The following is an 18,317-nucleotide window of genomic DNA, read 5'->3' on the forward strand; positions in this document are numbered from 1 at the left end:
GTCAAGTCCAGCAATTCTCTTCCTAAATCCTCTCTAACTGCCTGAAACACTTCTATCAACAACTGAGAGAAGAGTGTTAAACACCCCACTGTGGCCGTGGATGTGCCTATCTCTCCGTTTACTTCGGCGACACTTCCTCCATGTATATTTGCAGGAATATTACTGGGAGTGATTAAGTGTAAATTGATTATATATTCCCGGTAAATTAAAAATACTATAAATTTACCTGCTTTTTTCCTAAATTTTATGCTTAATGTTTTCCACTGATTTTTCCCAAAGACTTATTTTGTCTAATTTTATTATAACTACACCACATTTCCAACAGTTAGTGATTGCTTGGTATATTTCTACATTGTTTAATTTCAAACCCTGTGAATTGTTAACACTGACACGTGTCCTTTGTAAATTTCAACAACGCACCTTAGAAAACAAGATTTGCTGACAATCTTTTGTTCGTGTTTGAGCAGTTCTTCCAATCATATTTGTGTTATTATTACGTTGTGTTTTCCTGATTCCCTTTTTCCCACGGACTTCTTTGGTGGTTTTCTATTTCAAACATTCTATTTTTGATCTATGTCGTTTAGGAATACATGTATGGTGTACTCATCCTGAAGTTGTTACATATTTTTAAAACTGAAATTCATCATTTCAGAGATTAAACTGCAAATATAAAAACATATTTCCACTCTTCCTGTGTAAGAACAGGATTTTAGAGTATATTTATTACATATGTTTGTATTTACTTATATGATGTTTTGTGGTATATGTAATTCTATCTTTTCCAGAAATTACACAGGGGCATGTTTTCATACACGACTGTATGGTCCATATTCATTTTAGGCATAGCCATATTTTAAGTTCTTTCTCTGCTCTTAGTTATCGTCAGAGTCTTCGACACCCAATCTGGTTTCACTTTCCTTCTCTTTGAGACACAGTCATCAGAATTTCCTTTAGGGTCAGTGAGAAAAGCTTTCTTTGCCCTTTTATCTTTCAGTGCTGTTTCTTTCCCGTGTTGATCTTGGACAGTACTATGTAAGGAATTGTCGGTGGCTGGTGATGGTATCTTAGCTGGGTAAAGATGCTGTTCTACTGGCTTATGTTTTCCTTTTTTTCTGTGGGGAAGACAATGTTTGGCTCCCTTTGAATCCTTACCAGCTGATCCTTTTCCTCCGGCTAAGTTTAAGGGTTGGTTATGCTTTTTTGCAGCTTTTCTGTAACGTTGAACGTGAGGTGTGTTTAATTCATTCTGCCTGGCATTCACTGCATTTCTTGAACCCATGGATTGATGGATGTGTCTACTTCCTCCAAATAATCAACAATTGCCTCTTTAAAGATTGCTTCTGACCTGTTTTCTCATTCTTTCCTTTTGGAACTCAAGTTAGGAGCATTCTAAAACTGTTGTCAGTTTTTACCCTGTCACAAAACTGCTCTTTCTTTTTCAGTTGTTTTCTTTTTCTGTGCACTAATATTGACAGTTTCCTGTGGCGTAGATGATAAATGCTCTCTTCACTGTTGTGTACACAATGTTTTAACTAATTATTCTGCTTTAAATTTAATGTTGACTATATCTAGATATCACAATTGATTACTGTGCACAGACTTTCTTTTCTATTTGCATACATTTATGGGGTACACGTGTAACTTTGTGACATGAATATATTGCAGAGTGGTGAAGTCAGGACTTTGACTATATCCATCACCCAAATGCTGTACATTGTACTCGTTAAGCAATTTCTCATCACGCATCCAGGTCCCACCACCCTCCAGCCTTCCAAGCCTCCACTGTCCGTCATTCCACACTCTACGTCCAGGTGTATGCACTACTCGCCTCCCGCTTAGAGTGAGAAGATGTGGTGTTTGTCTTTCTGAGTTGTTTCACGTAAAATAATGGCCTCCAGTTCCATCCATGTTACTCCAAATGACAGGATTTTATATTTTATGGCCAAATACTATTTCATTGTTGATACACACCACACTTTATTAATCCAATCGTTCTTTCACAGTCACTTAGATTGATTTCATGTCTTTGCTGTTGCAAACAGTGCTGCAATAAACATACAGGTGCAGGTGTTTGTTTGACATAAGTGCTTCTTCTCCTTTGGGTAGACACCCCACAGTGGGAGCGCTAGGTCGAATGGTGTTTCTATTCTTGGTTCTCTGACAGATCTCCATGCTGTCTTCCACAGAGGCTATACTAATTTACATTCTGACCCACAGTGTATAAGAGTTTCCTTTTCTCTGCTTCCTTGCCAACATCTGTTATATTGGTTCGCATTTTCAGTAATAGCCATTCTGACTACTGTAAGATGATATCTCATTGTGGTTTCAATTTGCATTTCTCTGATGAGTCGTGATGCTGAACATTTGTTCATATGCTGTTTGGCCATTCGTATGTCTTCTTTTGAAAAATCTGTGTAAACATCCCTTTGCCCACTTTTGAATGCTATTATTTGAGGGCTGTGATTAGTTGTTTGAGTTGCCTAGAAATTGTGGATGTTAGTCCCCTGTCGGATGCACAGTTTAAAAACATTTTCTTTCATTCTGCAGGTCGTCGGTTCACTCTGCTATTATTTCCTTTGCTGTTCAGAAGCTCTTTCGTTTACTAAGTCCCATTTGTCTAGTTTTATTTTTGTTGCCTGTGGTTTTGAGGTTTTACTGATGAATTCTTTGCCTAGACCAATGTCCAGGAGAGTTTCTCTTTGCATTTCCACCTGTGATTTTATAGTTCTGGGTTTACATTTAAGCCGTTAATTATCTTACATTAATTTTTGTGTATAATGACAGATATGAGTCCAGTTTTATTCTTCTGCCTATGACTATTTAGATTTCTCAGCACTATTTATGGAAAAGCATATCTTTCCCCAGTGTATGTTTTGTTGACTTTGTCCATGATCATTCACTGTAGATACGAGGCTGTATTTTTGGGCTCTCTATTCTGGTCTATTGATCTCTGTTTCTGTGTCTATACCAGCACCGTGCTGTTTAAGTTACTATACCCTTAGAGCATAATTCGAAGTCAGAGAGCCTGATGACTCCAAGTTTCTACACTTGCCTAGAATTGCTTTGTCTATGAGGCTCTTTTTTGGTTCTGTATGAATTTTAGGATTGCTTTTTCTAATTCTGTGAGACCTGGTGTTACTATTTTCATTTAAGAATTGCACTAAATCTGTAGATTGCATTTTAACAATATTAATTCCTATGATCCATGAGCATGGAATTTTTTTCTTTTTTGGTATCATCTATAATTGCTTTCATGGGTGTCTTACACTCTTCCTGGTAGAGATCTTTCACCACCTTGGTTAAGTGTATTCCTCAGTGTTTTAATTTTGTGTATCTATTGTAAATGGGTTGCCTTCTTGATTTGGTTCTCAGTTAGATCATTATAGGTGTAGAGAAATGCTACCGGGTTTTACACATTGATTTTTTACTCTGAAACTTTACTGAGTTCACTTTTCAATCATAAGAATTTTTTCAGAGTCTTTAGGATTTTCTAGATTTAAGATCATAGCATCAGCAATAGAAATAATTGCACTTCCTCTTTTCTAATTTAGTCATGTTTTATTTCTTCCTGTGGCCTGATAGCTCTGACAGGGCTTCCAGTACTATATTGATAGGGAGTGGTGCATGTCTGTGTCCTTGTCTTGTGCCAGTTCTCAGAGGAGTCAGTCATTTTAACTTTTCCCTGCTCAGTATGATGTTGACTCTAGATGTGTCATCTATGGCTTTTATTACTTTGAGGTATATTCTTTCTATGCCTAATTTTTTGAGGGTTTTCATCAGGTAAGGACGTTGAATTTTTTTAAAGATGCTTTTCTTTATGTCTATTGAGATGATCACATGTTTTTGGTTCTGGATTCGGCTCATTCTTCCAGGAGGATGACATATGCCAAAAAAGCACTTAGTCAGCCATCTTGGAAACAAGCATCTCAGATGTTTTCTTTCTCTACAGCTCATTCTTCTTTATCAGTGTTTTCCATTTTGTACTTAATTTTATAAAGAGAATAAATGATATAATTTCCACATACGTTTCCTCTGCCAAATCTGACTCACTGTGCTTTCTTTCCTTGTATGCATAACCTGCCCAGCAATACACACAAACATTTATTGCTTTGGAGAATTAGTTTGGGAACTATTTTGAAATGTAAAAAAAAAAAAAAATGTGTATCTTCAAAAGAAATTTCTGTTTGTGGCAAAAGGCTTCTGAAGGTGCTCAGGATGATATAGGGAGAAGAGGGGCTCTAGACAGGAAGAATTTTGTGAAGGTGAGATGGAGAAATAGCTCCATTTCAGAGCTCCTGGGGAGGGAGGGCCTAGCCCACATGGAAAAGTCTCTGATCTTGCCCCCACCCTCCAGCCCCTGTTCTCCAGGACTATACTGTGGAGAATTCCATCAGAATGGCTGTGGCTGGTCTGGTCTTCCTGGCTCTTTTGGCAATGCTGGCTAAGACCTGGTTCAGCCATGCGGGGACACAGGTGGAAATGGAAGAAACGTGACTGAAGCTGGCAGGAGTGAATGGCGGACTCCTAGTGAACGGATTCTGGCTGCAACCCCCACTGCAACCATTGCCAGGGTGGATCTGAGATGCATGGAGACCCAAGTCTTTGTGGGAGCTTTGCAAAATATACAAGGAATACCTTTCTTCAATATTCAGGGAACATTTTCTGAAGGTCAAAGAGGATAGGTGAAGCACACAAGGGAACTCTCAATGACACACTTGGACCCACTCACAGACAACCCACATAAAATTCTTTCCAGGTCTCTGCGGGATCTTGGACTGTGTATCTTCTCCATTCTCCTCATTATTACATCTAATGTTCCACTCTGTGTGTGGGGTTTTTTTTTTTTTTTGGTGGTTGTTGTTCTTATTCATGTTCCCTTGTCCTCCTTCTTCTTCTTTTTTATTCCTCTTCATTCTCCCCTTCTTCTCTTTCTTCCTCCTCTTCTCTTTCTTCTTCTCCTCTAACTTTTGACTTGTTTTCTCAGCTTCTTCTCTTGAACTGTTGGCTTTTCTTCCCACAGTTTGCCTTATGTTAATCTTTGTGATCTAATTTCTATATATATATGAACCCAAATGTCTAAAATAACCCAAATTTAAAGTGTTACTTTCTGTAGCAATGACACTTATCACCACAGAGACAACCACAAAGTTAAAATCTTTCAAGAAGTGTCAAAATTTTGTGTTACATGTTTTATTAAATCTTTTGAAACTCATATGTCCTTTAATGCACATATTCCAAATTTAGAAGAAATAATTTTGAAACACTATGAAATTAATAGATTACTATTTTTATTAATGAGTTGTTTAAATGCCATGTTATTGCAAACACAGCTTTGTTCTGAGGCCATGATTAAAATAGTGACTTTTGCCTTCTTGGTAGTCTCAAGGCTTCTTTTTATACATTGACCTGTCACATCTCCAAACTACTCCAGTATAAATTACACTCTTGGCTGTTAATTTTAAATTTTGAACATAGTTTTGGAGTCTTAATACATTAAGAGAGAAAATTCAATTTTTGCCCCAGAGAGAAGTTCAAATCAAATGTCAACAGCCAGAATGTTCATATGTTGGTCTTTTCCAAGTCTTTGGAATTCAAGTAGTGTAGGTACCTTCTTAGCCCATCTGCACAAAAATACTTTGTAGCCAGTACTGATTCACAGAAAACTAGGTAGTCAAATCTTCGAGATGTTTTACGCTGCAAATAATCTGACATAAAAATACTTGTAAATTAATGCATCAGAACAATTTCACCTGTTGTAAATAAGGTAATTACAACTCAGAAATGGCTGCAGAACTACATTAAGCAAGCCTCCTAAGAAACAATTTTCATGAAAGTGAAGAAACCTAGACATTCTGTCTGTGGGAGATTGGCCAGATGGGTTTCCCGTGTGTTGTATCAGCTGTGACTTTTTTTCATGTTCTTGCCACATTTCATGTTCTACCACAATATCCGCTAGTCCATCCCGAATAATTGTGAGGAAACTCTGTCCTTGGGAAAATATTAATTTGCTACAGACAGAGATGATACCTCAAAGTCCCACTATATACATCGAGGGGATCCACAAAAGTCCATTCAGTAAAATGTAGTCGGCATCTTAAGGTAGGCTGATTCCACCTCTAAAAAGGTAGGTACAACATCGGGTTGATTTTTCCAAAGAAAAATGGTGATTGGCCATCTTTAGTCTCAATGTAAACAGTAATACTGATGAATGTGGAAAAGGCAAGGAAGAGGATTGACAGTAAGTGACACTCATTGTTTTCATCTGAGCTTTGAGACTGAAAGAGGAACACAGGAGTGAGGTGTGTGGGAACAAACCCCTTCTTTTTCCACCTAAACAGAGTGGAAATTGGACACTGAGATTTGGTGTACAGCTAAACACTAAGCCCATAGTTGGGTTAAACGCAGTCATGTTGTACATCCTGGTTTCACAGCAGACACTGGAGGAAAACAGCCGGTATTCATAAGAGGCTGTCCCTTGGGTCATTGCCCAGAATATCCGGAGTTGGTGCTCACAGCGTTGGGAACTGTCCCGGATCAGACAGGCTGTGAATATGGGGGCACCAAACTGCCCAGGGCGATGCCTCCATGCACTCTTCTCACCTCAATTCTTGACCGTTTCCCAAACCTCTGACCTCACCTTCATTCTTCCACGGTGAACACACTAAAGTTGGCCTTCAAAGCTTGAGACAGAGGAGAATTGGGCTTCATCTCTGGTGACTACAAGTAGGGAATGGAGACTCAGTTCTGGCCTGAGAGGAGGGAGAAGACCCTGGATCCCAGTGTGGATGGGAAGAAGTATGTGTTTGTTTTTTGTGCTTGGATTCTGTGTCCAAGCATGTCTGAGATATGATAAAGATGGATCTTCCTTTCCTTGTCCATTTTCTCATGCCAGAGAATTGGAATCTTATATTCCACTAACTCCTTTATTCTGTTCACCCAGACTCTGTGAAGGAGAAAGGAAAAGATGTGATACTCTAATTTTGCTCCATTTGTCTAAATGGGTAGGCTGCAGCTCCTCATGAAATGATACCTTTTCTAGCTCTTATTGGAGGTGTCTCAGGACTCACTACTTCACGGGACCTGCAACTGTGTCAGTCTGGGGAAACTGCAAATATTCTTGTCTTACACTTGTCCCCAATCAATTGTGATGGACGCTGGTGACCTGCAATAGATGTCATTGCAGGTAAAATGTACCTGAGTCATGCTGCAGTTCTCCTGGACTATAAACCCCTGGCCATGTTCCTGAGGCGATTCTGTTCGTCTCAATATGAATAATAATAACACACTAAAAATGGCAAGCCATTCTTAATTCCTGAAGTCTCACTTGTAAATTAGTAAATATCTCTTATTTTATGTAGTTTACATTATATGTAGACAGATAATAAACACACACACACACACACACAGAAGAATGGATGGGTTCACCTAGAAATGTAAATAATTCAAGATGAGGAAATGAAATGTCACCGCATTTACTATTCCATTTTAGATGAAGAGTCTATGAAAAGGTTTGATTTCATTTTATGTTTTATTTGTGGACATTTTCACACAAACTATGTAAGTGAGGAAGTCGATTGAAAGGGAGAAGAGCAAGTTCAAACACATTCAGGTGAGGTCATTCTTTAAATGTTTTAATTGAAATGATCCATCTTGGGATTAGAACAGTAACTGAGATGGTGCCAGGAAAGTTAAAAAGTTTTTGTTAGTCCTAAATATTGACACCTAAAATTATTAAACTCTTAGAAGAAAACACAGGGGAAAAGCTTCACAAGATTGGATTTGGCAGTGATTCTTTGGATGTGACAACAATGGCACAGGCAACTACAGAAAAAGTACACAAATTAGACTTTATGAAAATTTTGAAAAATTGTGCCTCAAAATACATCATCAGTTACTTCATATGCCAAGGAAAAAAAAAAAACATTTAAGACAATATTATCAAAGTAAAAAGACAACCCACAGAATGGGAGAAAATGTTTTCAAATCATATCACCTGTAAGGGATTAACATCCACAATATACACAGAACTCCTAAAACTCGACCACAATAAACTCAATTCAAAAATGGGCAAAGAACTTACACAGACATTTCTCCAAAGAATATACACATGAAAAGATACTCAACATCATGAATCATTAGGAAAATACAAACCAAAGCTACACCAGATGCCACTTCATACCCCTTAGGATGGGTATCATCAAAAACAACAACAGAGTTTCCACACACTAACAACAAACTATCCAAAACATTTTCCAAGAAAATAAGCCCATTTACAATAATTACAGAAAACAAAACATGCAGGAATAAATTCATCCACAGAGTACAAAGATCCGTATATAAAAAATTATAAAACATTGATGAAAAAACTCAAGAAAAAACAAATAAATCAAAAGATATTCCATGTTCACAGATTAGAAGAATTAATGCTGTTAAAATGTCCATTCTATCCAAAGTGATTCAATGCAACCATTATCAAAAATCCAATGACTTTTTTTTACAGAAGTAGAAAAAACAATCCTAAAATTCATGTGGAACCAAAAAAGACCTCAAATAACCAAAGCCATCTAGAGGGAAAGGAACAAAGTTGGAAGCATCACATTACCTAAACACAAACTACAATACAAAGTTACAGTAATTAAAACAACATAGTACTTGCATAAAAACAGACACATAGACCAATGGAAGTGATTCATAGCACAGGAAAAAAAATGCATGCATTTAGGGTCAAACAATTTTGGGGATGTTGTCAAGAATACACAATGGAGAAGGAACAGCCTCTTTAATAAATAGGGTTAGGAGATTCGTGTCCACATGAAGAAGAAGGGAAGCGGATACTTATCTCACAAAACATACAAAGTCAACTCAAGATAGATTAATGACTTAAATGTAAGATGAAAGACCATAATCCCAGCAATTTGGGAGGCCAAGGTGGGCGGATGACCTAAGGTCAGGATTCCAAGACCAGCCCAGCCAACATGGTGAAATCCCGTCTCTACTAAAAATACAAAAAGTAGCTGGGTGTGGTTGTGGGTGCCTGTAATCTCAGCAGCTCGGGAGGCTGAGACAGGAGAATCACTTGAACCAAGGAGGTAGAGGTTACAGTGAGCCGAGATCACACCACTACACTCCAGCCTGGGCAACAGAGTAAGATTCCATCTAAAAAACAAAAAACTACTAAAAGAAATCAAGGGAAAACTCCACTAGCTTGCACAAAACCTATTTGGATATTATCCCAAAGGCCCAGGCAACACAAGCAAAAGTAGACAAATGAAATTATATCAAATTGAAAGTTTCTGCAAAGAAAAAAAAAAAAAAAACTCAACAAGTGAAAAGACAACCTATGGAATGTGAGAATATATTTGCACGCATACATCTAATAAGGAATTAATATCCAAAATATATAAGAAACTCAAACAACTCAATGATAAGAAATCAAATAATCCAATTAAAAAATAGGCAAAGTATCTGAATAGACATTTCTAAGAATAAGACAAATCACCAAAAGCTATACAAAAAAATGATTAGCACCAGCTAAATAAAAATTAAAACTAGAATGAGATATCACCTCACACCTCTTAGAATGACCATTAATGGTCTGGGCACGGTGGCTCATGCCTGTAATTCAGGCACTTTGGGAGGCCGAGGCAGGGAGATTACCTGAGGTCAGCAGTTCGAAACCAGCCTGGCCAATGTGGCGAAATCTCATCTCTACTAAAAAAACAAAAGTTAGCAGGGTTTGGTGGTGCACACCTGTAGTCACAGCTACTCTGGAGACTGAGGCAGGGGAATCCCTAGAACCCAGGAGGCAAAGGTTGCAGTGGGCCGAGGTTCTGCCACTGCACTCCAGCCTGGGTGACAGAGTAAGACTGTGTCAAAAAAAAAAAAAAAGTCCATTATCAGACACATAAAAAATAACAAGGGTTAATGAGGATGTGGAGAAAAGGGAACATTTGTATGCAGTTGATGGGAATGTAAATTAATACAACCATTATGGAAAACAGTCTGGAAGTTCCTGAAAAAATTAAACATAGAATTCCCATGTTTCTGCAATCCCACTACCGTCCACGTATCCAGAGGAAGTGGAATCAGTCCATTGAAGAGATAGCTGCATTCCCACGTTTACAGCGGCATTATTCATAACAGTCAAGATGTGGAATCAACTTTAATGCCCATCTGTGGGGGCATGGACAAAGAAAATGTGGTATACAATAAGAATGTAATGAAGTACTATACAACCTTTACAACAAAGAAGGAAGTCCTGTCATTTGTGACAATGTCAATAAACTTAGAGGACATTATGTCAAGGGAAACAATCCACACACAGAAAGACAAATGCCCCAAGATCTCATATGTGGAGTGCAAGAAGTGGAACCCAGAGAAACAGTAAAATGGTTGCCTCCTCCTGGGGAGGAGAGGGATTGAAGAGTTGTTGGTCAAAGGATGCAAAATTTCAGTTTGAAGAAATCGGGTCAAGAGATCTATTGTACGTCTTGTGGACTCCAGTTAATCACAACATGTGGTGTATTGAACATTACTAAGAGATTGGATTTTAAGTGTTCTCACCACACACACAAAACATACAACAAGTATGTGAGAAAATAAATATGATAAAGAGGTTATTTCATCCATTCCACAACGTGTACCTATATAAAAACATCACAATGTACACCACAAATACCTTTCTCCTCATAGATTAAATTTTTTTTTTTTTTGAGATGGAGTTTCGCTCTTGTCGCCCAAGCTGGAGTGCAGTGGTGCAATCTCAGCTCACTGCAACCTCCTCCTCCCAGGTTCGAGCGGTTCTCCTGACTCAACCTCCCAAGTAGCTGGGACTACAGGTGCGTGCCACCATGCCAGGCTAATTTTGGTATTTTTTATTAGAGACGGGGTTTCTCGAGGCTGGTCTCGAACTCCTGGTCTCAGGTGATCCAACCTCTTCGGTCTCCAAAAGTGCTGGGATTATGTGGGAAAAAGAAAGAAAGATCAGACTGTTACTGTGTCTATATAGAAAGAAGTAGACATAAGAGACTCCATTTTGTTCTGTATTTGTGATGCTGTTAATCTGTGACCCTACCCCCAACCTTGTCCTTGCAAGAGACATGTGCTGTGGTGACTCAAGGTTTAAAGGATTTTGGACTGTGCAGGGTATACTTTGTTAAACAAGTGCCTGAAGGCAGCTTGCTGGTTAAAAGTCATCACCATTCTCTTAATCTCAAGTACCCAGGGATAGTACACGGCCAAAGGTCACAGGGGACCTCTGCCTAGGAAAGCTAGGTATTGTCCAAGGTTTCTCCCCCTGTGATAGTTGGAAATATGGCCTCGTGGGATGGGAGAGACCTGATCGTCCCCCAGCCTGACACCCGTGAAGGGTCTGTGCTGAGGAGGACCAGTACAAGAGGAAAGAAGGCCCCTTGGCGGTTGTTGGCAGTTGAGATAGAGAAAAGCATCTGTCTCCTGCCCGTCCCTGGGCAATGGAACATCTCGGTGTAAAACCTGATTGTATGTTCTGTTTACTGAGAAAGGAGAAAACCGCCTTAGGGCAAAAGGCGGGACTTGCTAGCGCAATGCTGCTCTTTATGCACTAAAAAGGTTTATGGAGATGTTTGCATATGCATATCAAGGCACAGCACTTTTCCTTAAACTTATTTACGTCACAGAGATCTTTATTCATATGTCTTACTGCTGACCTTCTCCCTACAATGATCCTGCCACTTCCCTTTTTTCTAAGATGGTGAGGATAATTATCAATAAATACTAAGGGAACTCAGAGACCGGTGCCGGCGTGGGTCCTCTGTATGCTGAGCGCCGGTCCCCTGGGCCCACTTTTTCTTTCTCTATACTTTGTCTCTGTCTCATTTGTTTTCTCAAGTCTCTCGTTCCACCTAACAAGAAACGCCCACAGGTGTGGAGAGGCAGGCCACCCCTTCGGGATTACAGGCGTGAGGACCAGGCCTGTACACTGACTTTCTAACCTTAAAGTGTGCTGAAGTTTGTTTCTCAGATGCAGGAGACTTTGGGCAAAGACTATGGGGTTTCCAGGTATAGAAATTATATCATTTTCAAACAGAGATAATTTGACTACCTCTCTCTACTACTGTCGTCTAATTTGGATGCCTTATTATTCTTTCTTTTTCCTCATTGCTCTGTCTAGGACTTCAGGTACTATGTTGAATAGGATGGTGAGAGTGGGCATTCTTGTCTTGTTTCACTTATAAAAGGAACTCCTTCCAGCTTTTACTCATTCCGTGTGATGTTGGATGTGGGTTCGTCATAGGTGGCACATATTATATTGAGGTATGTTTCTTCAATGCTTAGCTTGTTCACGGCTTTTAACATGAAGAAATGCTGAGTAAAAAGCATGCTCTACATGTATTGAGAAGATCATGTGGTTTTTGTCTTTAGTTTTGTTTAGGTGATGAGTCACATGTATTGATTTGTGTATGTTCAACCAACCTTGCATCCTAAGAATCAAGTCGACGTGATCATGGTGGATTAGCTTTCTGATGTGCTGCGGGATTCAGTTTGTTCGTATTTTCTGCGGATTTTTGCACCTGCGTTCATCAGGAATATTGGCCTGTAGTTTTCTTTTTTTAATGTTCTTTTCTGTCGTTAGTATTAGGGTGATGTCAGCCTTACAAAATGAGTAAAGGCCACCCTGGGCAAAACAGAGAGGCCCATCATTTTTTAAAAAGTTGGAGTTTTACAAATTTAAAATACACAGTGAAAAAGTTCTCACAAAGTCCAGAAAGGCAGCTGTAAGTAAGAGATATTTGTAAGAATGACAGCACAGTAAATGAGTAGATTTGAACCTTCAGTTACTGCAGTGTTCCGGTATCAAGTTGGAGGATGTTATCATTCTGGTATTTTTTCTTCGAGTCAGAGAGAGAAAGACACACAAGCAATATAGAGAGCAGAAAAGCGCAAAGCCAAAGAGAGAGAGAAAGAGAGACAGGAAACCGTGAGTTTAAAGTCTTGGGTCATAAGACAAACTCTAGATAAAACGACAAGATCCTCAATCAACATGTTGTATTTTTGCTAATGAGATGGAAATCTATGATGCTAAATAACTGCACAGTCTTTCTACTGAGATTTAAATCATTTTACCTGTTTCTGGTTTAATAGTAGAAATACCAGCATGGGAAATTATGATGATTTATTTAATACAATTGCTCAATAATGATAATAAGACCTATTAGGTATTTTGCATATTGCACACGAAGGAGAGTTTCAATCGCAGAGAAAAACAAACAAACAGAAAAAGATTACAACGAAAGTCCTTCATGTGAGTGCACAGTTCAGTCTTCCTGGGCTGGGGGAAGTGGGTCTGAGATGTGCTTTGAGTCTGGCCGTCACGCATGACGGGAAGTGACAAGTCTAGTCTGCAGTTTTCAGAGAGCCACATTCCTCCCTTGACCGGACTCCCACTAGAACCTCATATGACGTACAAGAAGCCTACCTGTGTCCCCTTCACATGTTGTGGTCAATGTGTCAACTTCATGATCCAGGCTCCTCACCACATCCTCTGCACCGGTCAGTCGAGCAGAGTCACTGCGTCCTGGCAGCAGAAGCTGCACCAAGTCCATGTCGCCCACGGTCGTCATCCTGGCCTGTCTTGGTGAGTCCTGGAAGGGAAGGAGCACCAGGGTTACACTACGGGCCTGCAGATTCGGGGTCTCCCAACAGGGAGCCGTGTTCTGGAGCAAGCGGGTGGTGAGGCTGAGTGAACGTTCAGCCCAGCGAGGCGCCCAATGGCTGGGAGGAAAGGGCAGGTTGCTGCAGACATGAATAGTTCATCATGATCTTTCTTTGCAGGGTTCTTCTTGGACCAGAGGGTGCGGGCACACGTGGGTGAGTCCTTCCCAAATGATGGGTTGCCATCCCCACCAATACAAGTGAATTTTCCTGAGAAGGGAGGCAGGCAGCACAGAGGGCGGCTGATGGACTGACCGTGGGAAAGCCTGTGGGGAAATCTCTCGTGAACTAGGAAGAGGAGACCCTGGGATGCTCGGCCCTGAGTTCTGTCTTATCCCTCCCCAGCCGTTCTTCCCCGTGGCTGAGTCTAGCTCTGTGTGGCCCAGGTGGAGACTTGGGCGCTCAAAGCTGGGGTGTCGGGGGATGGGATATGGTGTCACTGGCAGAGGAGGGAAGGGAAGCAGTGCTAGGAACAGCAGGTCCTCTGAGGACAAGAGGGTAAATCACTCCCTCCAGTGTTTCCATGATGGTCGGGGCTGCAGTGTGGCTGCTGTCATTCTACCAGAAGAGGTGGGGGAACCACAGTCATGACCCTGACATTCCAATCCCTCTGATGGGGCTCAGTTGTTTATTATGGTTCAGGCATTAGCTGATATTCCATCCACAAAGGTCGTACCCTCCGCCGCGTGTCTACTTTGTGTTGTTTGGTGTAACCAATCTTGCAGTATTAAAATCTAGTAAGGGTTCCGTACTCAGCACCTGCTCAGAGTTTTCAGCCCATACTTTTGTTGTAGGGAGACGCCGTGTCCATGCTGGATAAGTTCTTCCTGTAGCCCTGGACACCCAGGTGTGGTAGGAGCCTTAGAAACATGGAAAGGGGAAGAATCTTCTGAGCACACGGAGGGAGGGGCGACTCCACATCCTCTTCTCTAAGGCGGCACCTCCTTCTCCCCCAGGTGGTCAGGACAAGCCCTTCTGCTCTGCCTGGCCCAGCGCTGTGGTGCCTCAGGGAGGACACGTGACTCTTTGGTGTCACTATCGTCCTGGGTTTAACATCTTCACGCTGTACAAGGAAGACGGGGTGCCTGTCCCTGAGCTCTACAAAAGAATATTCTGGAACAGTTTCCTCATTAGCCCTGTGACTGCAGCACATGCAGGGACCTACAGATGTCGAGTTTTTCATCCGCACTCCCCCACTGAGTGGTCGGCACCCAGCAACCCCCTGGTGATCATGGTCACAGGTCAGAGGGCTCCTGTCTGGGCTTCTCCTTGTCCCACCTCCTGAATCCCAGAGCTTCTGCTGGGGGTGTCCGTCAGGGTCCCATCATCCAGGCCCTGACTGTCTTTGGGGTAAAGGGGGATTTAATACAGGGGAATGGGTGCTGTGGTGGGAAGAATAACTGTCCCCACTGATGGCCACATTGTAATCCGTGGACCCTGTGACTCTTTATGTTATAGGGCAGGAGACTGAAGGGGAAGATGGAGCTCAGGTTGTTGATGAGTTGACCTTGAGATGGGGAGACGGCCTGGACTGTCCCGCTGGGCTCAGTGGAATCACAAGGGTCCTCATGACAGGAGGAGGAAGAGGGGAGTGGGGATTACAGCAGCATCATGGGAGACTCCATCAGCCACTGTGGGCTTTGAAGGTGGAGGAAGGTCACGAGTCACAAAGGCAGGAGGCCTATAGGGGCTGGAGAAGTCAAGGGAACTGATTCTCCCCTGAGTCTCCAGAGGGAACACAGCCCTGTAGATGCCTTGATTTTAGCCCAGGAAGAACTGGATCCAATTTCTGTTCTCCAGAAGTGGAAGGGTCAGTGTGTTCTCTCCTGCCGCCATGTTTGCGATAATTTTCTACAGCAGCAACAGGAAACCAACACAGGAACCCAGGTCAAGGACAAGTTTAAAAACCAAACAAGAGGGTTGGCTACCCTGAGATCAGCAAAGGTGCACTGCTGATGCCACCACCAGGCTGGAGCCACATAGGGAGGGAACGACAGGGAGAGTCGGGGGTGGAGGGTGAGAGAGAGAGAGCATTAGGTCATAGAGCAGGGGAGTGAGTTCTCAGCTCAGGTGTGAGGGGAGCTGTGACAAGGAAGAACCTCCCTGAGGAAACTGCCTCTTCTCCTTCCAGGTCTATATGAGAAACCTTCTCTCTCAGCCCAGCCAGGCCCCACGGTTCCCACAGGAGAGAACATGACCTTGTCCTGCAGTTCCCGGCGCTCCTTTGACATGTACCATCTATCCAGGGAGGGGGAGGCCCATGAACTTAGGCTCCCTGCAGTGCCGAGCGTCAATGGAACATTCCAGGCTGACTTCCCTCTGGGCCCTGCCACCCACGGAGGGAACTACAGATGCTTCGGCTCTCTCCGTGACTCTCCCTACGAGTGGTCAGACCCGAGTGACCCACTGCCCGTTTCTGTCACAGGTGAGGAAACCCCATGTCTGTCCCATGTCTTAGGATCCCAGAGCCATAGCTGGGGAGCTTCCTGCTGATGATGGAGGGAGGGATGGACAGATGCAGAGAGAAGATGAAGCCTCGGTGTGAGGTTGGGGTCAGGGCACAGGAGGGCAGACACAGCACATCAAACCCTCCTGCATGGCCTGCATGGAGGCCTGCGGTCAGGGCTCCAGGCACCCAGGCAGATGGAGAAACTGGTCAGGACAGACCCAGAGGAGGGAGACTGGGCACAGTTTGGGGAGATCAGAGGTTCCCTCAGCCCCTCAACCTTACCCATTTCCCAGAAGCCCATCCCGGCCTCTCACCCACAGAGAGATGTCATCACCAGCAACCCTTACACCCTTTTCTTTTCATTTGAAAAAATGCTGATTGAGGTTAAATATACCTGTACAATTTACCAACGTTACCATTTTTAAGTGTAAAATCTAGGGGTCATAAATACCTATATAGGCCGGGTGCAGTGCCTTACGCCTGTAATCTCAGCAATTTGAGAGGCCAAGGCAGGTAGATCATTCAAAATCAGGGGCTGGAGACCACCCTGGCCAACATGGGGGAAACCCATCTTTACTAAAAAGATGAAAAAAAATTAACCAGGCATAGTGCCACTTGCCTGTAATCCCAGCTACTTGGGAGGCTGAGGCAGGAGAACCACTTAAGCCCAGGAGGCAGAGGTTGCAGTGAGCCGAGATCATGCCACTGCACTGCAGCCTGGTGACACACAGAGACTCTGTCTCTAATAGATAAGTAAATAAATTTATATTCTTTTTTTTGTTACCCTCCATCCTTTCCTTCCTAACCTCTGGCATCTACCATTCTACTCCTACCTTCATGAGCTTCACATTTTACATTCTGCAGGTTAGTGAGAAATGGCATTCCTTGTAATGACCCCCAGTTCCACCCATGTGGCTGCAAATGTCAGGATGTTATTGTCTCTCTGGATGAGTAGTCTCCACTGTGTGTATGTACTACATTCTCTCTATCCATTTACCCACTGATGGGCAGGTAGGTTGACTCCACATCCTGACTACTGTGAATGGTGCTAGAACAGTCATGGGAGTGCAGATGTCACTTTGATACACTGAAGTCCTTTCCTTTGCGTTTACACCCACTAGTGGAATTGCTAGATCCTCTGGAAGTTCTCTTTTTAGGTTTTGGTTTATGCTTTTTGTTTTTTTGATAAGAAGTTTCACTCTTGTTGCCCAGGCTGGGGTGTAATGGCACCATCTGGGCTCACTGCAACCTCTACCTCCAGGATTCAAGTGATTCTCCTGCCTCAGCCTCCTGAGTAGTTGGATTACTGGCACCTGCCACCACACCCGCCTAATTTTTGTATTTTTAGTAGATACGGGTTTTCACCATGTTGGCCAGGCTGGTCTCAAACTCTTGGCATCCAGTGATCCACCCACTTCAGCCTCCCAAGCTGCTGGGATTACAAGGGTGAGCTGCAGCACCCAGCCTCTTTTTATTTTTTGAGGAATTTCCATATTCTTCTCCTCTGTGAAAGTTGTACTAATTTATATTCCTGTCAACAGTGTATCAGGGTTCTCGTTTCTCCACCACCTTGTCAGCATTTGTTTTGTCTGTCTTTGAGATAAAAGTCATTGTAATGGGGTGCGATGATAGCTCATTGTGATTTCATTTGCATTTCTCTGATGATTAGTGATACTGAGCACTTTTCATATATGCAATGTTCATTTGTATGTTTTGTTCATTGAGAAATGTCTGTTCAGGTCTTTTACTAATTTTATAATTAAATTAGTAATTTTATTGAGGTGTTTGAGCTTCTTTTATATTCTAGTTCTTAATCCCCTCTCAGATGCATAGTTTGCAAATATTTGCTCCCATTCCATGGGTTGTCTCTTCTTCACTTTGTTGGTTGGTTCCTTAGCAGTGCAGAAGCTGCTTAGTTTGATATAATCCCAATGGTCTATGTTTTTGTGTTCTGATTACTTGTGTTTTTGAGGTTTAAACAAAATGTCTTCCCTCAGACAAATGTCCTGGAGCATTTCCCCAGTGTTTCCTTTTAGATGTTTAATGGGTTCAGGCCTTAAGTTGTTAACCCATTTTCATTTGATTTTTGTATATGGTGAGAGGTAGAGGTACATTTTCATCCCTCTGCATGTAGCTATCCAGTTTTCCCTGCATCATTTATTGAAACCACTGTCCT

General features: G+C 42.0%; 2 protein-coding genes across 2 annotated transcripts in view; both read left to right on the top strand.

Annotated features, from left to right (window-relative positions):
* Nucleotides 1–18,317, top strand: part of LOC126941690 (uncharacterized) — a 41,085-nt gene that overhangs the window by 18,595 nt on the left and 4,173 nt on the right. Inside the window, 1 exon segment of the mRNA XM_050768357.1 lies at nucleotides 15,824–16,117. Within this exon segment, the coding sequence (XP_050624314.1) occupies nucleotides 15,824–16,117 (294 nt within the window).
* On the top strand, nucleotides 13,295–15,217 carry LOC126943260 (killer cell immunoglobulin-like receptor 2DL4). Its single transcript, XM_050771859.1, has 3 exons — nucleotides 13,295–13,615; nucleotides 13,813–13,848; nucleotides 14,649–15,217. The coding sequence occupies exons 1-3, from the start codon at nucleotides 13,582–13,584 to the stop codon at nucleotides 14,975–14,977; spliced, it is 399 nt and encodes a 132-aa protein (XP_050627816.1). The 5' UTR covers nucleotides 13,295–13,581; the 3' UTR covers nucleotides 14,978–15,217.

The sequence above is a fragment of the Macaca thibetana genome, chromosome 19 (assembly GCF_024542745.1).
Source record: "Macaca thibetana thibetana isolate TM-01 chromosome 19, ASM2454274v1, whole genome shotgun sequence".
NCBI classification, from domain to species: domain Eukaryota; kingdom Metazoa; phylum Chordata; class Mammalia; order Primates; family Cercopithecidae; genus Macaca; species Macaca thibetana.

Bases quoted from the DNA above. Each gene is read 5' to 3' on its own strand.
- LOC126943260 (XM_050771859.1), top strand. From the start codon at position 13,582: ATGTCGCCCACGGTCGTCATCCTGGCCTGTCTTG. The intron at 13,616-13,812 runs GTGAGTCCTGGA...CTTTCTTTGCAG, and splicing joins CGTCATCCTGGCCTGTCTTG to GGTTCTTCTTGGACCAGAGG. The intron at 13,849-14,648 runs GTGAGTCCTTCC...CTTCTCCCCCAG, and splicing joins GAGGGTGCGGGCACACGTGG to GTGGTCAGGACAAGCCCTTC.